Source organism: Rhinopithecus roxellana, chromosome 9 (assembly GCF_007565055.1).
Source record: "Rhinopithecus roxellana isolate Shanxi Qingling chromosome 9, ASM756505v1, whole genome shotgun sequence".
NCBI lineage: Eukaryota > Metazoa > Chordata > Mammalia > Primates > Cercopithecidae > Rhinopithecus > Rhinopithecus roxellana.
In genome coordinates, this window is record NC_044557.1 from 102314850 (window position 1) to 102337247 (window position 22398).

Consider the following 22398-nt stretch of genomic DNA (forward strand, 5'->3'; position numbering starts at 1 on the left):
TTCCTAATTTTTTAAGGTAGAAATTTAGATCATTGATTTTACAAGCTTCCCTTTTTTCTCATATCAGTATTTACAGCTGTAAATTTCCTTCTAGATACTTTTTAGCTGTATCCCACACATTTTGACATGTTTTTTAAATTATTCAGCCAAAAACATCTTATAATTTTACTGTTAACAAATGGCTTGTTTGGAAGTATGTTTCCTATTGCCAAGTACTTGGAGGATTTTCTAGAAGACTGATTGTTTTTAATTTCAATTTCAATTTGGCCAAGAGCATAGTCTGTAACATTTTAATATTTTAATATGTATTGAGACTTATTTTATGGAAAAGCATGTGGTATATCTTGGTGACTATTCCTCATATCTTGGAAAATAATCTGTATTCTACTGTTGTCAATTGGGTATAAATAATGCAAATGTCAATTAATTAAAATTGCTTGACAGTATTGATAGTAGTTGTTCATTCTTCCACTAACTACCAAAAGAGGAGGTTACAGTTTTCAAGTATTGTCATTTGTCTATTTTTTCTTTCAGTTTTGGTCAGTTTTTGCTTAATGAACCTTTGTGATTTGTGTACATATTTATTTTGGATTGTTTTTTTTTTTGATGAATTGACACTTTCAGTATTGAGGAATTAGAAAATTAGTTTTTAGGCCAGGCGCAGTGGCTCATGCCTGTAATCCCATCACTTGGATCACCTGAGGTCAGGAGTTCGAAACCAGCCTGGTCAACATGGTGAAATCCCGTCTCGACTAAAAACACAAAAAATTAGCCAACGTGGTGGTACACGCCTGTAATCCCAGCTACTCAGGAGGCTGAGGCAGGAGAATCGCTTGAACCTTGGAGGTGGAGGTTGCAGTGAGCCGAGATTGTGCCACTGCACTCCAGCCTGGGCAACAGGGCAAGACTCTGTCTCAAAAAAAAAAAATTAGTTTTTAAAAAGTTAGAAAATAAAGTCCCCCTTTATCTCTAGTAATTATTCTTTATCTTGATACCTACTTTGATCACTTTTTTTCAATAATTAAGGTTTCACTCTGTCACCCAGGCTGGGGTGCAGTGGCACACTCATAGCTCACTGAAGGTTTGGCCTCTCTGGCTCAAGCAAACCTCCCACCTCGGCCTTCCAAGTAGCTGGGACTATAGGCACATGCCCCTGCACCCAGCCAATTTGTTAATTTTTTGTAGAGATAAGATCTCCCTGTATTGCCCAGGCTGGCATTGAAATCCTAGGCTCAAGTAATCCACCTGCTTCTGCCTCCCAAAGTGCTGGGATTATAGGAGTGAGCCACCATGCCCAGGCAATTTTATTCTATAGCTATAATTACAGTGCTCGTTTGTCAAAATGAAAACAGAAGACAAATATACAAAACTGTTAATTACTAATCATATATTAAAAGCAGTAAGAGGTTCCATAACACCAAATAGACCAGTTCTAATGTTTTCCCTAAGATAAATTTAGCAGCTCCAGCTTCTTCAGTGTTTATCAAAATACAAAAGAACCAAGTAGAGGTAGTCTTTATCGATGGTGGATGAGACCCCTGCAGGCTAAGAGAGAGCAAGCTACATCACACATGGAGAGATGGGTGCTCCTGAGAGGCTGTGGGTTTAGATGGGCAGCCTGCCCAGCTCTCACTTGCTACTGCCAGTGAGGCCCCAGACATCTCGCCCATGTGTCTGAGCAAGCGTGAATGCTGGGGACGAAGGGCCCATTTTGGCCCTCATGCTGACTAAGGGACAGTGGGGCCCTGCATCCCCCGAGCTGGCCACAGCAGGTGGGCAGGTGGGGGCCTCGGCCTGGGGGGGAGTAAGATGGCCATGAGCTCCAAGCCTGGCCCCTAGTAACCTTGGGAGCACAGGACAAGCACAAGGCTGTGTAACACAGGGTGACCCACGGACAAGCGAGTTGTGGGGATCTCTATTGTGACCATGCAGAACTGACTGTGGGCTGCCACTCTACTGCCTCACATTCCTGAGGGGAACGACTGAGCTGGCAACCCACATCCAGGCCACCACTACAAACCTAGGCTAGGCAGGTCTCTCTCCTTTCCATGTGGTCAAGTTTTCTTGGCTTGGATTTTTAGCTGTTTTTTAAAATGCACTGAGTTCTGGTTAAAAACCAACCACCTGGCCAGGCACGATGGCTCACACCTGTAATCCCAGCACTTTGGGAGGCCGAGGAGGGTGGATCACGAGGTCAAGAGATTGAGACCATCCTGGCCAACATGGTAAAACCCCCGTCTCTACTAAAAATACAAAAATTAGCCAGGCGTAGTGGCTCACACCTATAGTCCCAGCTACTCAGAAGGCTGAGGCAGGAGAATCACTTGAACCTGGGAGGCAGAGGTTGCAGTGAGCTGAGATTGCACCACTACACTCCAGCCTGGCAACAGACTAAGACTCCATCTCCAAAAAAAAAAAAAAAAAAGAAAGAAAACAAAACAAAAATAAACAACCACCAAAATGGATCTCAACACATCTCAAAAGCCAGGGGTGCATCCTGCTCTCCCCCACACGGTGACTCCTGGAGGCCAGATGCCCATGGGCCTACATCCCTCCCCAGCTCTGAACAGTGAGTTGATTTTACCTTTTACAGTTAAAAAAAAGAAAAAAGCTGAGTAATATTGCCTAGGAGTACCAGAAACTGCTGTATTGGAAATAAAAACTATTTACATTAAATAAAAAGACTGGCCAAAGTCTATGTCTTCCACATTTATAGCACAGTGAGATGCATATGGTGACTGAACCACGGAGGCAGCTTCTGGCACTCACACCATGAACTACACATTTGCTACATGAGAGTAAAGTGGAAGGCAAGGGGAGGAGTGAGAGGATCGGGGTTTGTGTTCACTTCTGGTTTGGGAGCTGCTGGGACGGCAATCCGGTCCTTCACAGAGCCTGTCGTCACTGATGGTGCAGGTGGCCTGAATGTATACCCATTCCTGTGGTATAGGGAGTGAGCCTCAACATGTCTGTGATCTCGGCTGCGTTCCTGGTGTTGGGGAGGCCCCGCTTGTTGGTGAACACCTGGAGGACTGCATCCCAAGACTGACCCCACTAGCATCCTCACGAGCCCCTCCTGGACCTCGTCCATGAGCTCTCTGTCATTGCAGTCCACCACGAGGATCGGGCCTTGTGTGTGCTGGAAGTAGTGGTGGTGGCCTTGTCCTGGCCACCCACATCCCACGGGATAAAGCTGATGTTCTCGTACTCCACGTTCTCCACACTGAAGTCTAAGGTGGGGGACGGTGGTCATAATCTCGCCCAACTTCAGCTTGTACAGGATTGACGTCTTCCTTGCAGCATCCAGGCCCACCATGATGATGGGCACTTCTTTTGTGCCAAAAAAGCCCTTTAAGAAGTTGGTGAAGATGTTCCCTATGCTTGCGAGTGGGTGGAAGGACGCTGGCCAGGGACACCTCAGTGGCGACTCCCCCCACCAGGCATTGGTTCCGCTTCCTACTTTGGTCTTAACAGAAACACAACAGTTCTCTTATGCTTATTTTTTCATAAAATCTTTTCTATCCTTTTGCTTTCAAATGATCTGTGCTCTTGTGTTTAAAATGCATGTCTTATAGACAGCATATAATTGGATCTTGCCTTTTAAAATCTAGTTTGACAATCTCTGCCTTTTAATTACAGTGTTGTGTGGTCCATTTTTATTTAATATAATTATTCACATGGCCGAGTTTAATGTTTTGCCGTTCATTTTCTCTTTATCACACTTGTTTTTTGTTTCACTGTTGGACCTTTTCAAAACTAAGCAAAGAGTGGATCACCTTAATCAAATCAGGGATTAAATTATTAGAAGCCTCAGTCCTTGGGAGGGATGTTCTAGTTCCTAGTTGCTGTTACACCTAAGTATCAGCCCTTCATATTTTCCAGCTAACAGTCTTGAGTATTTTCCAAAGCTGCTCCTTTTGGGAGAGCTGTGAGCCTTATTTTATTTCTCTCTAGTCCTGTGAGAATCCCCAAAACTCTACCCAGCTTCCTGGAAGCTCAACTTTTGCTTTTGGAATCAGCAACCAAATTGAGTGGTAAAGGAGCTGCACTTTCTGGCTTTACTTCGGGCTTTGCTGGCTCTTGTCCTGTCAGCTCTTTGCCTCAGTAACTTTCTGATGCTTTCATGGGCATTCTTTATATTTTGTTTAAGTTTTTTTTTTATCGTCTTCAGCAGGATGGTTGGTTCAAAACAACCTAGTCAGTATTGCTGGAAGCAAAACTCATCATTATCATGTTATTATTTACAGAAAAAACAATTCACAGATGTCATGGCCTCATCTCATAGCCTGTATAACTTACTGCTATATAACTTGGAGAAGTCATTGCCCTGCCCTAAGACCCGAGTTCCAACACTGGCTAAACACTCAGAAATATTTGGTCTTTTATATGTTTTTTGGGATCTTGCGGGAGTGAACTCCAAAAATAATTTTGTTTTGGTAGTTGATTGTTTTTTAATTCAATGGGATTAACCCGCATTATTGGTGATTATATAATTAAAGTTCTGAGGCAGTTAACAAGTTTTATTATTGGGAAGGGTCAATTCATTTGATGTAATCATAGCATGTTATCAATAGCAAACTTAATTTTGCTTTGTGCCCATATTTCTCCCTAAATATTATTTATTTGCATTTAATTTATTTTAGCTTAACAGAGATTTACCCAACCCTCTAGTGACATTTTCAGGACATGATTTTAAATGACACGTGTTATCCAGTCCCATTACTTTGTCTTATTTATGTTGTTGTTTTGTCAGGGTTGGAATAAGTGACATGTCATGATTTATTTATTTATTTATTTATTTATTTATTTATTTATTTATTTGTAAAGAGTTTGATTTAGGGAGCATTGCATTGGATATATACAAGTAAATTTGGTTTCAAGCATCCTAATCTGTTTTTCACTTGATGAACTGAGATTTTGATTCCTTTTTAATAAAAAGGGGGGAATGTCATGTAAGAAAGCACCCAGTGAAAGCAGAACCCAGAAGGAAGGGTGAGGTGGGAGAAACTGGCTGAGAGGGAGAAGATGTTGAAAGACTTTGGGAGATCAAGTTTGTCATGGAAAGGGCAACGGGCTGGGAACTAGAAGACCTGGGTTCTAGTCTCAGAGCTTCTGGCTGTCAGACTTTGGATAGGTCCCTTCTGCCAATGGGAAGCTCAGGAAGGTGAGGGTAGGGAGAGCAGTTCTGAGCAAAGTCAATGTCCAAGGGAGGTGGAGGGTCTCTTTATCCAGTTAATTCTGAGGGTTTCCAAAAAGTAGATATCCCTGGCCTTCCTTGCATGTACTCTAGGACCAATCTACCAGTAACTTCCTATCTCTAGCCCTCAGTTTCCACATGTACAAAATAAGGAAATTGAAATCAGTAATCTTTAAGACCTCTTATAAGCCCTAAAATTTCAAGACTTTGAAAGGAGATTTTAAGATCTTATCCAGCTTTAGAAGTTTGGAGGACCTTTGAAACTGATGCAAAATTTTGTGTGTCATGTGTATGTACAGATGTGGATTTTTCGGGGGAGAGGGTTCTTAATGTCATCATTGGGTTCCAGGATGTTCCATGAATGCAAAGATATCAAGAAACAAATGGAAAATTAATCTTAGTAATTTAATCATGATAATCTAACAAGCATCTTACTGAATAGCTTCTACATGTTCCTATGAGCACATAGATGAATAAGATGCAGTTCATGCCTTTGAGGAATTGTTAGTCAACAAATCATCAATGTAAGTTGTATTGGTTCTCCTGGGATGTGTTGAATTGGGTCAAGGATCTGAAATTCTGGGTTCTAATCCTAGTTCCTGTAATATTTGACTGTGACTCTGACCCTCAGTTTGCTCAATCAAGAAATAGATTTAATAAAACATATTTTGCTCCCTTCTTAAGGTGGTTCATTTGATCTATAGGTTAGAGCCATGTTAGGTACAAGGGATACAGCTGTGAATGAAAGTGAGCCTGCCCCATGCAACATAGATCAGTTGGTAATCTATGGATTTGATTTTCCTGAGATAAATGTTACAGTGTGGGTGAGAAGTGAGAAATAGATACTGTTATTCACCTCAAACAGGAGCCTGAATAAATGGCTTTATTTTCTCTCCTCTTCTTCCTTTTATATTAAATTGAACTCAGAGAATAAAAAAGCATCTGTCTAGACCACCCATTTGCCCACTATGCTTCCTGAATACAGAGAGAGAACAGAGATGGGAACTGTGAGGTTTCTCTAAGGGACAGCCGTATGTATTTTGCAAAGTAATCTCTGGGCTTTTGGAGATACTTTGGTTGGAGGATGCTGGAGGCAGCTGCTGGGAACTGAAAAGGATTGAGAGTATATAATGACACTCCCAAAATGATCGGTTGAGCATAGAGATAAATGGCATTGTTTCAAAAGCACATAGAAATAACTATATTACTAAATACTTAACAGCCTTCTAAAATAATATAGGGGCATCTCTATAGGTCAGAAACAGAGAAAGAAAACAGTAAACCATCAGCAGTGTGTATATTAGGGACAGACACTTAAATGAATGTATTCAATAATCTATATGAGATAAAAGAATGAATAAAATTCATTGATTTTTGAACAAGGACAGTGATTATGAAGCAAGAACAAGCAGTTAATTTGTTATTTTAACAAGTGCAGCAATTCTGAAGATTATAGAAGAGTAAATCTGTAAACTCTAAGGTTAATTATAAAAAGATAAAGAGGTAGAAAAGATGAAAGTAAAGATAAGTAGAGGGTACGGAGCAAGAAGATACAACATACCTCCAACAGGGGTTAAAAAAAAGATAAAATAAGGTGCTGAAAAGATGACATGGGAAAATTTACGCCTGAGAAATTCCCAGAACTGAAGAAAGACTTGAGCTCTCAAAACAAAAAAAAAATCTACGAAATAGAATTAAAAAAAAAAAAGAAAAATGAAACCTGGGCACAATGTAGTGCTGCTTCAGAATAAGCCCCGAAAGGGAAACCTAACAGCTACCACAAAGGAAAAGCAGATTACCTCCAAAGGGGTAGAATCAGTGCCATCAACTTCTCAGGAGCCACCTCAGATGCATGGGACAATGAAGAACCAGCCTCAAAGTGCTGAGGATATGTATCTTTGAACCTGAAACTCCATATCTAGCCAAGTCTGTGTTTTAACAAGCCTTCAGGAGATCCTGAGGCATGTAGAAGTTTGAGAACCACTAGGCTGCAGCATGCTCTCCACAGACATCTAACTCAATGACTCATTACTAACTCCTTTGCTCCTGCAAATGCCTGGAACTTAGCTTGCCAAATTCTGCTCACTTTTGCCAACACCTGGAGTGGGTGGTATAACAGGGATATATCTTAACCTAAACCAGTGAAATCACAAGGGGGTTGAGTTACAGACATTCGTAAGGTAGGTTGGAGTGGGACAAGGAGGGGCTGAGATAAGAGGTGTCATTTGGGGATCCAGATGGCTTTCCAGCAGCCACCCACATTATACGGGATGTTGCTTACTTGGGAAATGGACTTGGTCCATGGGGAAGTGAGTCATCCTTATCTTCCCTCAGCCTCAGTACTCTAGAAGTGGAGGGTCCTCTGGCTAAGCATGTGTCTATGTGTTTAAAGATTTCTTTGCACCAAGACAGTTTGAAAGAAAGTTTGCAATAAATGTATATGAAGGGCATGAGACCCACTTGCTTCATTTTCAAAAGATGTATTTTCAGTCTCTCTGGGAGATGCCCTCAAGAAACTCTTTAGAGATCTTTCCTCCCAGCTAGTTCGGGTATTTACTGTCTGTCGTTTCTAGCTCTGAGTCCAGTTTTCTGCCTGAAGGATTTTTGTCATTTTTAAAGTGTTTATTTTTCCCCTTGGATAAAAGGGAAGAAAAAATGTGACTTTCTATCAGTTAGCAGTGGAAAAGTGGTTTAAAGCTTTGCTTTTCAAACATGGTGGTGATCAGACTTGTCTCATAGGGACCCAGAGCCCGGAACTAAAAGGAGTGGGTGGAAGATAGATGGTCTGGAAGCCCGCAGTATCACTGTGTACTGTGCCTTGGGCTCAGCCCCAGGTTAGATCGTCTTATTCATCTGAGAAGGAAATGTGTTTTGGCTGGAGGGATGAATGAATAAGTGTTTTTATTTTCTGGTTGATTTGGTTTCTGTTTCCTGGCACCTAAGGCAAAATGATCAATCCCTTGATAAATACGTTGAAATCTTTGTATAGCATCCTATAGCATACAGAGTGCTTCTATGCTCACTGTTTTTGACTGAGCCTCCCAGGGGCACTCTGAAACTTGGAGAAGTGTCAGCCAGTTCTGCCTTTGGGACAAAGAAGCTGAGTCTTGGGAACACTTAAAACTGTACATTCAGGAAGGTGCTGAATCCGGACCAAGAGTCTGTCTCTTTAGATTTTCTCCTCAGTTAGGCAGGTAATGGAGCAAATTCATCTACCTTCCATTCAGGGCAGGGGAAGGAGAGAGTTTACTAGAAAACTACAACCATGAGAGTGATAAGGTCCTTCCTGCTATGGAGAAAATGAATTATCTGGTCCCTGCTTGGCCCCGTGTGTCATTACCAACTGGTAACAACCTGGAGGCAAGGGGAATAAAAAAAATTGTCATCTCAGTCTCCAACATTAATTCCTTGAAAGGGGTCTGAATACAATAGAGAAAATTGTATTTTCAGCCATGCTTGCTCAAAAAGTAATGCTATCTAAATCAAGGGCACAACATTAAATCACAATTACAATTCGATGAAAGAACCTGGAGAGGAAGAGGATAATGTAGTATGGGTTTGGGGAGAATCAAGATTAAACAGTCACTATTGATTATGATAAAGAAGGAGAGAGTGGTGAAATAGACAGTTCCGGAAAATCGCGATGCTACCACTGGGTATCCAAAGGCTACACGGGGTAAATTTGGAATCCATTTTTCATTTTCCTTACTAGTTGTTCTGCACTGGTTAATAAATATAACTTTGCCTCTCACCCTCATCTGGGTTACAGGAGAAAGTGATCAAATGATCACATTTTAAAAATGGGTTTTATTATTTAAATGACTGGTCTTCTCTTTTTATTCCTATTGTTTGTAAATAGTTCTTTTTTCTGATTACTATGCTGCAGATGTTTATCGTAAAAAGTTTGGAAAAATCAGAAAAGCATAAAGAATGTAAAAATCACCTGTAGTTCCACCACACTGACAGCAGTAATATTAAGGTGGTATTGTATTTACATCTACAATTTCATCCCCACACCCACACACAATCCACTAATTACCCCAGTTCTCATCAGCCTGTGGTTGCTACTAAAACCACTTTAGGGAGAAGCCCTTCTTTTCTTCTCTTCATACCCTGTCCTCTCTTTGGAGAGACACATTGCCAAGGCTTAAGGAAGGTGGTGACCAGTGCATCCTGATTTGCTAGGGACTTTCTGGTTTTAGCATGAACACCCCTACATCTTGAGAATACCTCAGTTCTAGGTAAACTGGGATGGCAGGTTTACCTCTATCTCTTCCTCCCAACCCATCAGCAGAAAGCAAGACTGATTCGGTCCTGGAGAGCTGGTGGGAGGCTGGCACTTGGTGGCCATGTTGCTCTGTTGAGCAAGGTTAATGTGCTAAGGTCACTGCTCATTCATCTCAGGGCTCTTGCTTCCTATTGGATCTGTGCCCAGGCACAGTGAGCCTCATGAGCACACGATTCCCTGTCTGCCTTAGCAGCACCTAAAGCAAAAAGACAAAGCAGTGGATTGGCTAATAAGTTAGTCCTGCTAAGCTCGTCCATCTACCTTCCATTCAGAGCAGGGGAGGGAGACAGTTTACTAGAAAACCATGACCTTGAGAGTGGTAGAATCCTTGCTAATATTGAGACAAATTCTGTGGTCCCCATTTGGCTCATTGTGCCCGTTGCCAACTGATTACAACCTGGAGGCAAGGGGAATGGGTATTTGTAGTCCCATCTCCAACACGCAAGTGCCTTGATGTGCAGATCCCTTTAAATCAATGAGAAAAATAAGGGTTTTTGATATGGATGCTAGGTTGGGTTCTAGTGTATTGTAGCTTATTGTAGTATTATCAGACATGAGCTGAGTGCTTTGTGTATTGTGAATTGAAACATGAGAGAAATTTTTCTTTGCTGGGGAGACTGATGAGAAAATGAGTGAATTTGGGTAGTAATGGCTTGTGATTCTTGCAACAAGTTGGTAGATTTCCTAAGGGCAGGGTGTGACTTGAGTTGGTGGCTCTGGCTCAGTGAAGGCTGAATCAAGGTCAAAGATGAAGCCTGTCACTGGAACCAGCTTTGGCAGTCATGGAGCAGGTGTGCTAGTGTACTATCTTCCCTCTGCTCGCTTTTGCCTCTGTAGCCCCACCATCCTTCCTTTTCCCACACTTTAACTAAACACCTGGCACCAGCCCTTGAGGAACTCTTGAAGCCCTAACCATGCTTCCCATCAAAACTGACTGTCCTGAGGTCCCTTAAAGGGGGTGGTACAAGCAGCAATGATGAATCGAGCCTGCCTATCTGGGTGAATTTAGTGTCTTGGCAGCTCCTTCTGCCTATGCCCAAGGTCCCCACCCTCCTCTAAGAGCCTGGCACTGATATTCTCTGAGTAGGAGTTTTGCTGCATTCTGACTCCCACCTTTACTTTGTCTCTTCTTCCTCTTTCTGATCTTCCCACATTCCATCCTGTCCCCTTCTCTGCCTGGGAACTTCAGAGTCAAGGTCGAGTTTGATGGTCTTCCTGACAGGTTTTGGTCTCTACCCAAATTTCTGAGGTTTTTTTTTTTTTTTTTTTTTTTTTTTTTTTTTTTTTTAAACTACCCCACATCTCTTGATTCCTCCCTAATCTTCAAGTGTTCTAAACCACCAAGGCCAACAGCACCTGATAAACCAGCAGAAGCCCATCTCTGGCAGCCCTACCAGCCGGCCCGTACTCAGAGCAGACAGCAAGGAATTTGCTTGGTTCCCAAGACAACCATCTCAGATCTAGAGGGGGAAGCTGTTCAGGGACAGAGCAATCGGTTTCTCAACTGATTCCTTTCACTGGGGTTCTTGTGGGTTAAGAGATGGGCCCCAAAGGGAGGGTAGATAGGGAGCCAGCATGTTAGATCACACAATAACTGGAATTTGTTCTGTTTCTGTACAACACAGAAAGCAGTTTCACAGCCACAATCTCTATGCTCACACCAAAGGCCTGTGGGAGGGACAGCCATGGGCAGGAGGCTGATGCAGGCAAAAGAGCATCAGCTGTGAAGCCTAGCTGCTCAGGGTTTGAATTCTGACCTGGTAAGTCACTAGCAGAGTAACCTTAGCCAGCTACTGAACCTCTCATCTAAATTGGGGAAAATGCCTTTCTCACAGGGTTAGGAAGATTAAATTATATAGTGCATTAATACACTCATCAGGGAATGTGGCCTATTAAATAATAGCTGTTACTACTATGTCTTTTTTTTTTTTTAAGTCTATCGTGGGATCCGAATATTGACAGAGCTGTATCAGTCAAGAGTAGTATTCCCCCTTGCTAAAACTAATAGGCAGCCCAAACCTGGCTCCATCCAACCACCTCTTCCAATACTTTTTAACTGGTGGTGCTTTATGACAGCAAGCAATGGATGATGATTATTGTTTCCACTGAATAGAGTAAGTTCCTTGATTGGTTTAACATATATAGACAGCCTGAGAGAATAAAAACATCACCATACAATAGATTAATGGCAAATCAAGGTCATCGTAGTTGTGGCGGGACAAAAGGGTTGGCTGCTGGAAACAGTATGGTTCCCTGGAGGTTGCCTACGGGAAACAGTATGGTGCCCTGGCGGCTGCATATGTACACACTTAAGAATTCACATCACCTTTAGCAGAAGATTAGAGTTCGACGGATGTGAATGCTTATGCAGAATCTTCTTGCCTCCTGACATAAATTTCACAGGGAATCGCCTCCATTACTTGGTCTTCTAGCGGCTGTTTAGGGCACTCGTTTCCTGTTCAAAAGTGTGACTACTTTTCTTGAAGGTGCTATTGAATGTTTTCATTGGCTGTGGTTGTGCAAAGTCATTTCGGAAAGGAAGTTCCACGGAACTGAGGTTGGTCCTGCTTTGTTTGATGCTGGAGGTCAGCGAACCCCAGTGGTGGTCGTGGATGCACTGGGAGGTGGTGGAGGAGCGCCATGTCTTCTGGTAGTTGTTCAGTTCTTCTGACAAGTCTGTCAGATTTGCAGAAATGTCTTTGTCCCTTAGCGAAAACAGTTCACAATGAAGAGGATCAAACGTTTCTTGGAACCCGGTTTTATGAAAAGCAGTTTCGTCAGCCGTGACCTTCTTTTGAGGCTGCTTCACTTCTACTAACACAGAAATAATGAGAAGGACCAAGACAATCTCTGAAGTAATGTCAATAATTGTCCCATGAGTTTCAGTGATTTGTTCCAATAGTCCTGCCTTTTCTCTTTTCTTTACAATGATTTTCATCCCAAGGATATACACAATTTTGGACATCATTACAGACTAAAGGATTATTGATGCACATGTTGCTATGTCAAAAGACAGTGCTGCCTGTGCAGGGAGCTGATGATCCAGCAATTTTACTTTTAGCTCTATACTCCACAGAATGGAAAGCAGGAACTCAGTTACTTGTACACCAAAGTTCACAGCAGCATTACGCACAATAGCCAGAAGGTGGAAACAGACAAAATGCCTATTGATGGGTGGGTAGATAAACAGTATGTGTTATGCTCAATGAAGGAAGCAAAGAGCATTTGAAACCTGCTAAGCCAACGACCTTGATCTGCCCACACTTGTATCACTCCTATTCCTGTTTTAAGCATTCCATCACTGGCCACAGTGCTGCAAAACTTGGCCTTCAGGTTTTCAATATAACTGGTTTCATCATAGACTGCAACAAAGTCTCTCTTGCATTTATTTGAGTGCTCCATTCGATAATCTAGGAACCTTAAATCCTAGCTTTTGGAGTGGCTTTCATGGTCCAGATGCAATCAATGACTTGGCTAGGTTTTATTTTCTCTTCTTGTTCTACCTGACTAGAGTGCACTATTCCATCTGCTCTTGAGAGCTCAAACCCACAATCTGCTAGGTAAGTAAAGTCTGGATCTGGAATAAATGAATATTAGTTCTTTTCATCAGAACTAAACTTAATCCACATGAATCTCCCTGTTGATCTGATTAATGGAGGGCTTTTCATGCTGCAATAACGATCTATAAGGGGAGAGAAACCAAATGGCCCATCTGGAACTTCCAAGTGATCAAACCGACACTCAAATGATGGCTCTATATAATATTAATGTTCATCAAAACTCAATTCTTTCACATGGAGCAGCTTCCAAAATGTAGATACACTCCTTGTTTGGATATGAGACAGGATAATTTGGTAAAGCAAAATGACCTCCATTGCTGGTTTTAACCGAAATGTCACACTGGATTGCAGGAATGTGCTTGATTCCAACATTTTGTCCATCTCTGAGGGCCGAGCAGAGCCCCTCCAGGGCTCTGTTCCCTAGCTGCCCAGCGCTTTGCCAGGGGCTGAGGCTGCGGCGGCGCTGTTCCGTTCCCATTGCTGGCTAGCAGCTGCCTCCCCGCGGGGCAGGGCTCAGGTCCTGCAGTCTGCCGTGCTCCAGGGGTGCCACCTCCCGCCCCTAAGCACCCCGCCATCCGCCCACGACAGGCACCACCTCCTGCTCCGCAGCGCCTGGTCCCATGTACGGCCCAGGGGGCCCAGGAGTGCGAACTTGCCGCATGGGGTCACTGAAGTGTTACTACTATATTGCAGATAAAGAAACTGAATCCTTAACACGTGAGTCATTTGTACAAGGTCATATGGCCAATTCGTAGCTAAGCTGGAACTCAAACCCTGCCTACTGATGTCTTACAGCCTTAAAAGAGGAAGGGAGAGAGGAAACAGTGTGTCTTAAGCTTGTGAAAATAGCTGTCAAATTCCAGAAGATTATCACGCAAGACCCAAGCCACAGGTCTAGGTTTTAATATCCTTTATTGAGCACTCACTGTATGCCAAGAATTTAACTTTATTATCACATTTATTCTTCATGATTCACCTATAAGTTTGGGGCTGTGATCACCATCTTTCTATCTCAGAAGAAAGGTTAACTTGGATTTAAATCCAGTTCTGCCATGTTAATGGCTTGCTCTTAATCACTTTGCATGGCTTCTCCTCATGGGTTCACATGCTCTAGTCCTTGCAGGGTTTATGATACAAAGCAGGAAAATAATACTAAACTTGGAAAGAGGCAGAAAGCTGGTCTTACAGGTGGAGACAGGAGGCCTAGGGGAAGTGGAAAAAGCAGCTTTGGTAGGACTTGACCGTGGGCAGGACACACTCCTGACATTCCTCCTTTTTTTTTTTTTTTTTTTTTTTTTTTAACAGCGTCAGGGTCTCACTCAGTTGCCCAGGCCACAGTGCACTGGTGCAATCACAGCTTACTGCATTCTCAAATTCATAGGCTCAAGCAATCCTCCTGCCTCAGCCTCCTGAATAGCTGGGACTACAGGTGCTCACACCACCACCCCTGGCTAATTTTTTTTTTTGTGTGTGTGGAGATGTGGTCTTACAATGCTGCCCAGACTGCTCTCAAACTTCCTGGCCTCAAATGATCCTCCTGCCTAAGCCTCCCAAAGCTCTGGGATTACAGGTGTGAGTCACTGGGCCTGGCCCTTCCTCCTTCCTGTGTGCTTGTTCCTGATACATTCTTTTCTGCAGTCCCTGGTTTAAAAGATCCAGGCCTGAAGCGAGTGCCAAAATATGACTGGGAGTCTGTGAACCAGAACCCCAATCTGATGAGAGTGATTTGAGTTGAAGCTTGACCAGACGGTTCCACAGAGCTATCTGTTCCTTGTCAGTTAGGCTGCTTGGATTTCAGTCTTGCCACTCTCCATTTTTTCCAAAGCAGCAGTTCCCCATAAGGAATGACATAGACAACACCAGGGAATTGAAGAGTCCGTTGCCACTTGTTTTTGCGTGTCTATTCATAGAAGAAAGAAGGTCAGGACAGTGACAAATCTTGGGCTTTGTCATCAGAACCAGGGGGTGGATTCTGACTCTGCCACCACTTATTAGCTGTGTGACTTTGTAAAATTTACCTAACCTCTCTGACCATCTGTAAAATGGGAATAATTAGGGAAGAGGGGCCTGTGCCAGGGAAGACTGCACCAGTGGTACCACCGCCATCCACCACATTCCAGGACCTGATTCTTGCCTCAGAAAGCCCAGAGATGCACAATTGTCAGTGCTCAGGTGATGAGACCTTCCAGACTATCTCAAGCTGAGTAAAGTGCACACCTGAGTGAGGCAAACACTAGAATCCCAATTGATTTACTTTACAGTGAAAAATAGTTGTCACATGGAGCAGAATGCTTGCATTAGCACGATTAGTCTATTCGCTCCTGCCAGCAAGTCATCGGAAGGTCTAACCTTCAATGGACAGTTGCTTTGATACATATAAAGCAGAGAAGGCAGACTTTGGATAATTTTGGAATAAGATCACTGCAGTAATTTAAAATTTGCTTTGAGGGCCTACTCTATGCCTGTTATGGGCTTGTACATATCTAAGAAAAGTTCATGCTTTGAAGCCCTAACCTCATGTACCTGAGGATGTGACTGTATTTGGAAATGGGGCTTTTAAAGAGGAAATTAAGTTTAAGCGGGGTTGTTAGGGTGGGCCCTGTCCAGTCTGACTGCTGTCCTTATAAAAAGAGATTTGGCCACAGAGACGCATAGAGGGAAAATGGTGTAAAGACACAGAGAGAAGATGGCCATCTACCAGCTAAGGAGAGAGGCCTCAGGAGAAACCAACCCTGATAATACCTTAATCTTGGACTCCACCCTCCAGAGCTTTGAGGAAATACATCTCTGTTGTTTAAGCCCCCAACTCTGTGGTATCTTCCTATGGCAGTGCTACTAAACTCATACACAAGGCGGCATGGTATAGGAGAATCTCTCAAAAATGGCCTTCCAATCAGCAGCAGTAGTCACACCTGGGGGATGTTTCGAAAGACAAGGAGGGGGCCAGGTGCGGTGGTTCATACCTGTAATCCCAGCAATTTGGGAGGCCGAGGTGGGTGGATTGCTTGAGGTCAGGAGTTGAGACCGGCCTGGCCAACATGGTGAAACCCCCGTCTCTACTAAAAATATAAAAAATTGGCCGAGTGTGGTGGCAGGCACCTGTAATCTCAGCTACTTGGGAGGCTGAGGCAGGAGAATCGCTTGAACCCGGGAGGTGGAGGTTGCAGTGAGATGAGATCACGCCACTGCACTCCAGCCTGGGAGACAGAGAGACTCCGTCTTAAAAAAATAAAAAGAAGGAAGGGTGGACAGCAAAAGCTTGACCAGTATCAAAGGGTCAGTCCCCAGCAGGGAAGGCCAGGTGTGAGTAAGGCCCAGGCATCCCCATGGGTTTGTCTCTGTGCCTAACCCCAGTGATTGCCAATGCCTGAATCCTCCACGGAGCACGGGAATGTCAAAGAGCTGTTCCACTTGAAATCTCTTCAGGACCATGGGATGGAGCAGGCCTCTCCCAGGGACCTCCTGGAGCACACAGTGAGTGTGGAGAGAGGCATTGTCACCCTAGCTGGGCCCCAGCCTGCCTCTGGCACAGAGGAGTGCTTAGCTATTGTAGAAAGTGTGGCAGGCTTGGGAAATGGCAACGGTTCCAGCTGAAAACACAGGCTTTAAGTCACTTTGCTGAAAATCAATTTGCTGAAAGCTAATTTACTAAAAGCCCATTCACCAAATGACCTAGTTGCTGAACTATTTAGGAGTTTTTATGAGGCTTTTGTGTCATTCTTGTGCCTGCCTCTGCCCTGCCTCTGCCCTGCCTCTGCATAAATCAGATTATATGTGAGTCGTGCTGATGTGCTGGGGGAGAGGGGAATGTTCTTAAATGTAGGCTACTGCAGTCTCTATTTTTGTAGACTTCTGTCCTGCCTCAGCTCCTGAATCTGGCCAGTCTCTGCCTCTTATCTACTATTTTGACTCAAATGAGAATATTTTCCTTTAAAAGCAATTTAATCTCTTCTGTATTTTTGTGGGTATGTGCTTTGGCATTCTGTAAAGTTAGGATTGTTGGCTGCAAGCCACAGAAAACCTGACTAACAAGTTAGAAGTTTTTTCCCCCCTCCCTTGTAACTAGAAGTCTGAATGAAGCAGTGCAGAGCTAAAGCCTTCTCATACTTCTTGATGTGCTATCATTGACCTTGGCTTCAGTCCTCATGTGGAAAGATGGCTGCTGCACCTCCACACATCACATCTATATTCCAGGCAGGAATCAAGGGACGGGACAAAGGGCAAGCAAGAGCTGGGCTACTCCTCATGTCAGAGAAACCAGAGCTTTTCAAAGCCCCAGGCAGCGTACTTCCTACTGTCTGTCACTGGCCAACTCTTGTCACCCCAGTCTGTGCTTCTGCCCACATACCTATTCCCACTGCTGTATCTGGAGGGGAAATGATGTTGGGTGAACTATCCTAGGCCTGGTTTAAGGTTTTATTTAAAAGCAATGTTTTACTCCCTAAGTGAGGGAATAGGACTTTTTAAGTAGCTGAAATCTATAGAACACACTGGGTCATAAGAGTCTATGAAATGGGGTTATTACTGTCACTGTAATCTCATTTCTACCCATCAGTTCATGAGGTCTGAGGAAACTCAGTATACAGAGGTGAATAAGACATGATAAGCATGAATTCTAGAGCCAGATAAAATGCGTTCTGGATTATAGGAGCGGTCAAGCAAGGTGTACTCGGGTTTGGAAGAAAGAAAGGAAGCCCCTCCTGGTGTGGAGGATTAACATGAGCAGAGTGTCATGTACCTCTAATGCTTATTTTTAAAATTTACGTCACTGAAAATTTATTTCTATTTAGTGGTCACCTTTGCTACCTCTACATGCCTGGATTCTAATTCCTAAGCCTCTAGCTGAGCTTCCTGAATGCCAAAGGAAGAAAAAAGCCCCTTGAGTATTTCCTGACAGCCTCAAGTGGGCTCTTAGGAGCAGTCAGTGACTCAGAAAAACCATAAGAAAGATTCACCACAATCTGATTTTTGTTATTTTACTGAAAATCAGTTGGCTTACAGTTAGCAAGCAGTATTGTTAAATCATCATAAACATCACAAAGACTAGTGCAGGCAGAAAATTGGATAGTTCTTTAGGGAGAAAATAGTCTACTTCCAGTTATAATGCAATAGCTACTGGGAACAAAGAGAGAAGATGGTTTTAAAACCAAATGGAACTTTCTTATAATTAGCTGTGGAGCCCTAATTTTTTGATCTGTAAATTGGGAATAATTATATCCACATGTAGAAAGCATTACTGTTATTCACCAACATCTGGTTCTCCTTTAAGCACAGGGGTCACTGCAGTTCCCTGCTCACTTGAAGTTGGGCATGTCCATCTAACTTGTTCTGGCCAATGAAATGTAAGTGGAAGTGCCAAGTCTTCCAAGTAGAAGGATTTCAAAGTGTTGTAGTTTTATCACTCTATTTTCCCTGACCCAGGAATTGTGGAATTAGTGTCGATAGGGAGGGTCCACATGATCAAAACAGCCTAGAATCCCAGCCAACATGTGGAATGTTGCTCAGACTCAGAGTCAAATCTCTGAGTAAGAAATCAACTGCTAAGATAAGGATCAACCTCTAAGATTTGGGGCGGGTTGGAGGGATGTTTATTACTACGGTATGGTTTGTTACTACAGTACATCCTAGCCTATTCTGACTGTAGACATCACAGAGATTATAATTATAGAAGATCTCCCACAGGAAATTATCTAGAAAAATAGTATACCTGCTGCAATGAAGATCTGACAATGTTAGTATTATGTATTAATGAAATACAGAAAAACACTTAGTGAGGATATTAACAAATGGTGCTGGGGGAAAAAAATGGGTAGTCAAAAGCAAAGGAATGAAGTTGGGCTCTTATCAAACACTATATACAAAAATTAACTCGAAGACCTAAACATAACAGCTAAAACGATAAAACTCTTAGAAGAAAACTTAGGAGAAAAACTTCATGACATTAGGTTGGGTAATGATTTTTTGGATATGACACCGAAGGCCCAAGCAACGAAAGAAGAAACAGACAAATTGGAGTTCATGAAAATTTTAGATTGCTGTATGAAAGGACAATCAACAGAGTAAACAGGCAACCATGGAATGAGAGAAAATATCTGCAAATCACATGTCCGATGAGGGATTAATATCCAGAATATACAGGAAACTCCTAAACTCAACAGCAACAACAACAAAAGTCTGATAAGAAAATAGACAAAAGACAAGCATTTATCTGAAGAAGATATACAGATGGTCAGTAAGCACATGAAAAGACACTCAAGGTCACTAACCATTAGGGAAGGCACAAGATAACACTTCACACCCACCACCCACTGAAAAAGCTGTATCAAAAATACTCAGAAAATAACAAGTGTTGGTGAGGATTGGAGAAACTGGAACACTTCTGGATTGGAGCACTGCTGGTTAGAATATAAAGTAGTGTAGCCACTATGGAAAAGTCTGATAGTTTCTCAAAAAGTTAAAAATCTAATTACCATATGGCTCAGCAAATCCAGTTCTGGAAACGTACCCAAAAGAATTGAAAGCAAGGTGATAATAGATTGGATGTTGTCCCCTGTAAATCTCATGTTGAAATGTAATCCCCCATATTGGAGGTGGGGTCTGGTGGGAGGAGTTTGGGTCATGGGGGCGGATCCCTCATGGCTTAGTGCTGTCTTCAAGATAGTGAGCTCTCCTGAGATCTGATTGGTTGAAAGTGTGTGACGTTGTCCCCTTCATTCTCTCTTGCTCCTGTTCTTGCCATGTGAGATGCCTGCTCTTGCTTCACCTTCTGCCATGATTGTGAGCAGCTCAAGGCCTCACAGAAGCTAAGAACATGCTAGCGCCATACTTCAGGTATAGCCCACAGAACCATGAGCTGATTAAACCTCTTTACATTTTTTTCTTTTTTTCTTGTTTCCAGTGGGGTTGGATTTTTAAATTTTTTTTTAGTTTCAGGGATACATGTACAGATCTGTTATACAGGTAAATTATGTGTCACAAGGGTTTGGTGTACAGATTATTTCATCACCCCAGTAATAAGCATAATATCTAATAGGTAGTTTTTAAAATTCTCTCCCTCCTCCCACCCTCCACCCTCAAGTAGGCCCCAGTGTCTGTTATTCCCTTCTTAGCGTCCATGTGTATTCAAAGTTCAGCTCCCACTTATGCGTGAGAACATGTGGTATTTAGTTTTCTGTTCCTGTGCTTGTTCACTTATGATAATGGATTCCAGCTCCACCCATGTTGCTGTAAATGACGTGATCACGTTTTTTTTTTTATGGCTGTATAGTATTCCATGGTGTATGTGTACCACATTTTCTTTATCCAGTCTACAATTGATGGGCATTAATGTTGATTCCATGTTTTTGCTATTGTGAGTAGTGCTGCAACGAACATATGCATACATGTGTCTTTATGATAGAATGATTTATATTCCTTTGAGTATATACCCAATTACAGGATTGCTGGGTCATATGGCACTTCTGCTTTAAGTTCTTTGAGGAATCATCACACTACTTTCCATAATGGCTGAACTAATTTACATTTTCACCAGCAGTGTATAAGTATCCCTTTTCTTTACGACCATGCCAATGTCTGTCATTTTTTGCCTTTTTCATAATTGCCAGTCTGACTGGTGTGAGATAGTATCTCACTGTGGTTTTGATTTGCATTTCTGTAATGGTTAATGATGTTGAGCATTTTTGTTCCATGTGCTTGTTGGCCTTGTGTATGTCTTCTTTTGAAAAGTTTCTGTTCATGTCCTATGTCCACTTTTTAATGGGGTTTTCTCTTGTAAATTTAAGTTCCTAATAGATTCTGGGTATTAGCCCTTTGTCAGATGCATGGTTTGCAAATATTTTCTCTCATTCTGTAGGTTGTCTGTTTACTCTGTTGATCGTTTCCTTTCAACAGAGTAAAAGGAAACTAAGGTGCAGAAACTCTTTAGTTTGATTAGGTCCCATTTGTCAATTTTTGTTTTTGTTGCAATTCCTTTGGCATCTTTGTCATAAAATCTTTGCCAAGGCCTATGCCCAGAATGATATATCCTAGGTTATCTTGCAGGATTTTTATAGGTGTAGGTTTTACATTTAAGTCTTTAATTCATCTTGAGTTGATTTTTGTATATGTTGTAAGGAAGGAGTCCAACTTCAGTCTGCTGCATATGTCTAGACAGTTATCCCAGCACTATTTATTGAATAGAGAATCTTTTCCCTATTGCATATTATTGTCAACTTTGTTGAGGATCAAATGGTTGTAGGTGTGTGGCTTTATTTCTGGACTAGATATTCTGCTTTTTTTGTACCAGTACCATGCTGTTTGGTTACTGTAGGCTTGTAGTATAGTTTGAAGTCAGTAATGTGATGCCTCTAGCTATGTTCTTTTTGCTTAGGATTCCCTTGAATACAAGCTCTATTTTGGTTCCATATGAATTTTAAGATGAATTTTCTAACTCTGTAAAGAATGTCACTGGTAGTTTGATAGGAATAGCATTGAATCTGCATATTGCTCTGGGCCATATGGCCATTCTTACAATGTTGCTTCTTCCTGTCCATGAGCATGAAATCTTTTTCCATTTGTTTGTGTCATCTCTGATTTCTTTGAGCAGTATTTTATAATTCTCATTGCAGATAACTTTCACCCTCCCTGGTTAGCTGTATTACAAGGTATTTTATTCTTTTGTGGCTACTGTGAATGAGATTGCATTTTTGATCTGGCTATTAGCTTGAATGTTGTTGGTATATAGATATGTTACTAATTTTTGTATGTTGACTTTGTATCCTAAAACTTAGCTGAACTTATTAAATCTAGGAGCTTTGGGGCAGAAACTATGGGGTATTCTAAGTATAGAATCATGTCATCTGCAAACAGATAGTTTGACTTCCTCTCTTCCTATTTGCATGACTTTTATTTCTTCCTCTTGTCTGATTGCTCTGGCTAGGACTTGCAGTACTATGTTGAATAGGACTTGTGAGAGTGGAAATCCTTGTCTTATTCTAGTTCTCAAAGGGAATGCTTCCAGTTTTTCCCCAGGGTATGATTTTGGCTGTGAATTTTTCATAAATGGCTCTTATTTGAGGTATGTTCCTTCAATGTCTAGTTTGAATGTTTTTAGCACACAGGGGTGTTGAATTTTATTTAAGCGTTTCCTGCATCTATTGATATGATATTTGGTTTTTGTTTTTAGATCTGTTTATGTGATGAATTAGATTTATTGATTTGCATGTATTAGACCAACCTTGCATTCCAGGGATAAAGATTATTTGATTGTGGTGGGTTAGCTTTTTGATATGCTGCTGGATTCAGTTTGCTAGTATTTTGTTGAGAATTTTTGCATCTATGTTCATTAGGGGTATGCACCTGATGTTTTCTTTTTT

The 22398-nt window shown here is 42.1% G+C and overlaps 1 protein-coding gene and 1 pseudogene across 1 annotated transcript; both read right to left on the reverse strand.

Moving 5' to 3' along the window:
- Positions 1-2777: 2777 nt before the first annotated feature.
- Positions 2778-9548, reverse strand: LOC104662808 (annotated as a pseudogene).
- Positions 9549-11913: 2365 nt separating this feature from the next.
- LOC104662807 (neuropilin and tolloid-like protein 2) lies at positions 11914-12710 on the reverse strand. Its single transcript, XM_030938210.1, has 2 exons — positions 12686-12710; positions 11914-12404 (listed from the first exon to the last, which is right to left on the reverse strand). The coding sequence occupies exons 1-2, from the start codon at positions 12708-12710 to the stop codon at positions 11914-11916; spliced, it is 516 nt and encodes a 171-aa protein (XP_030794070.1).
- Positions 12711-22398: the final 9688 nt, after the last annotated feature.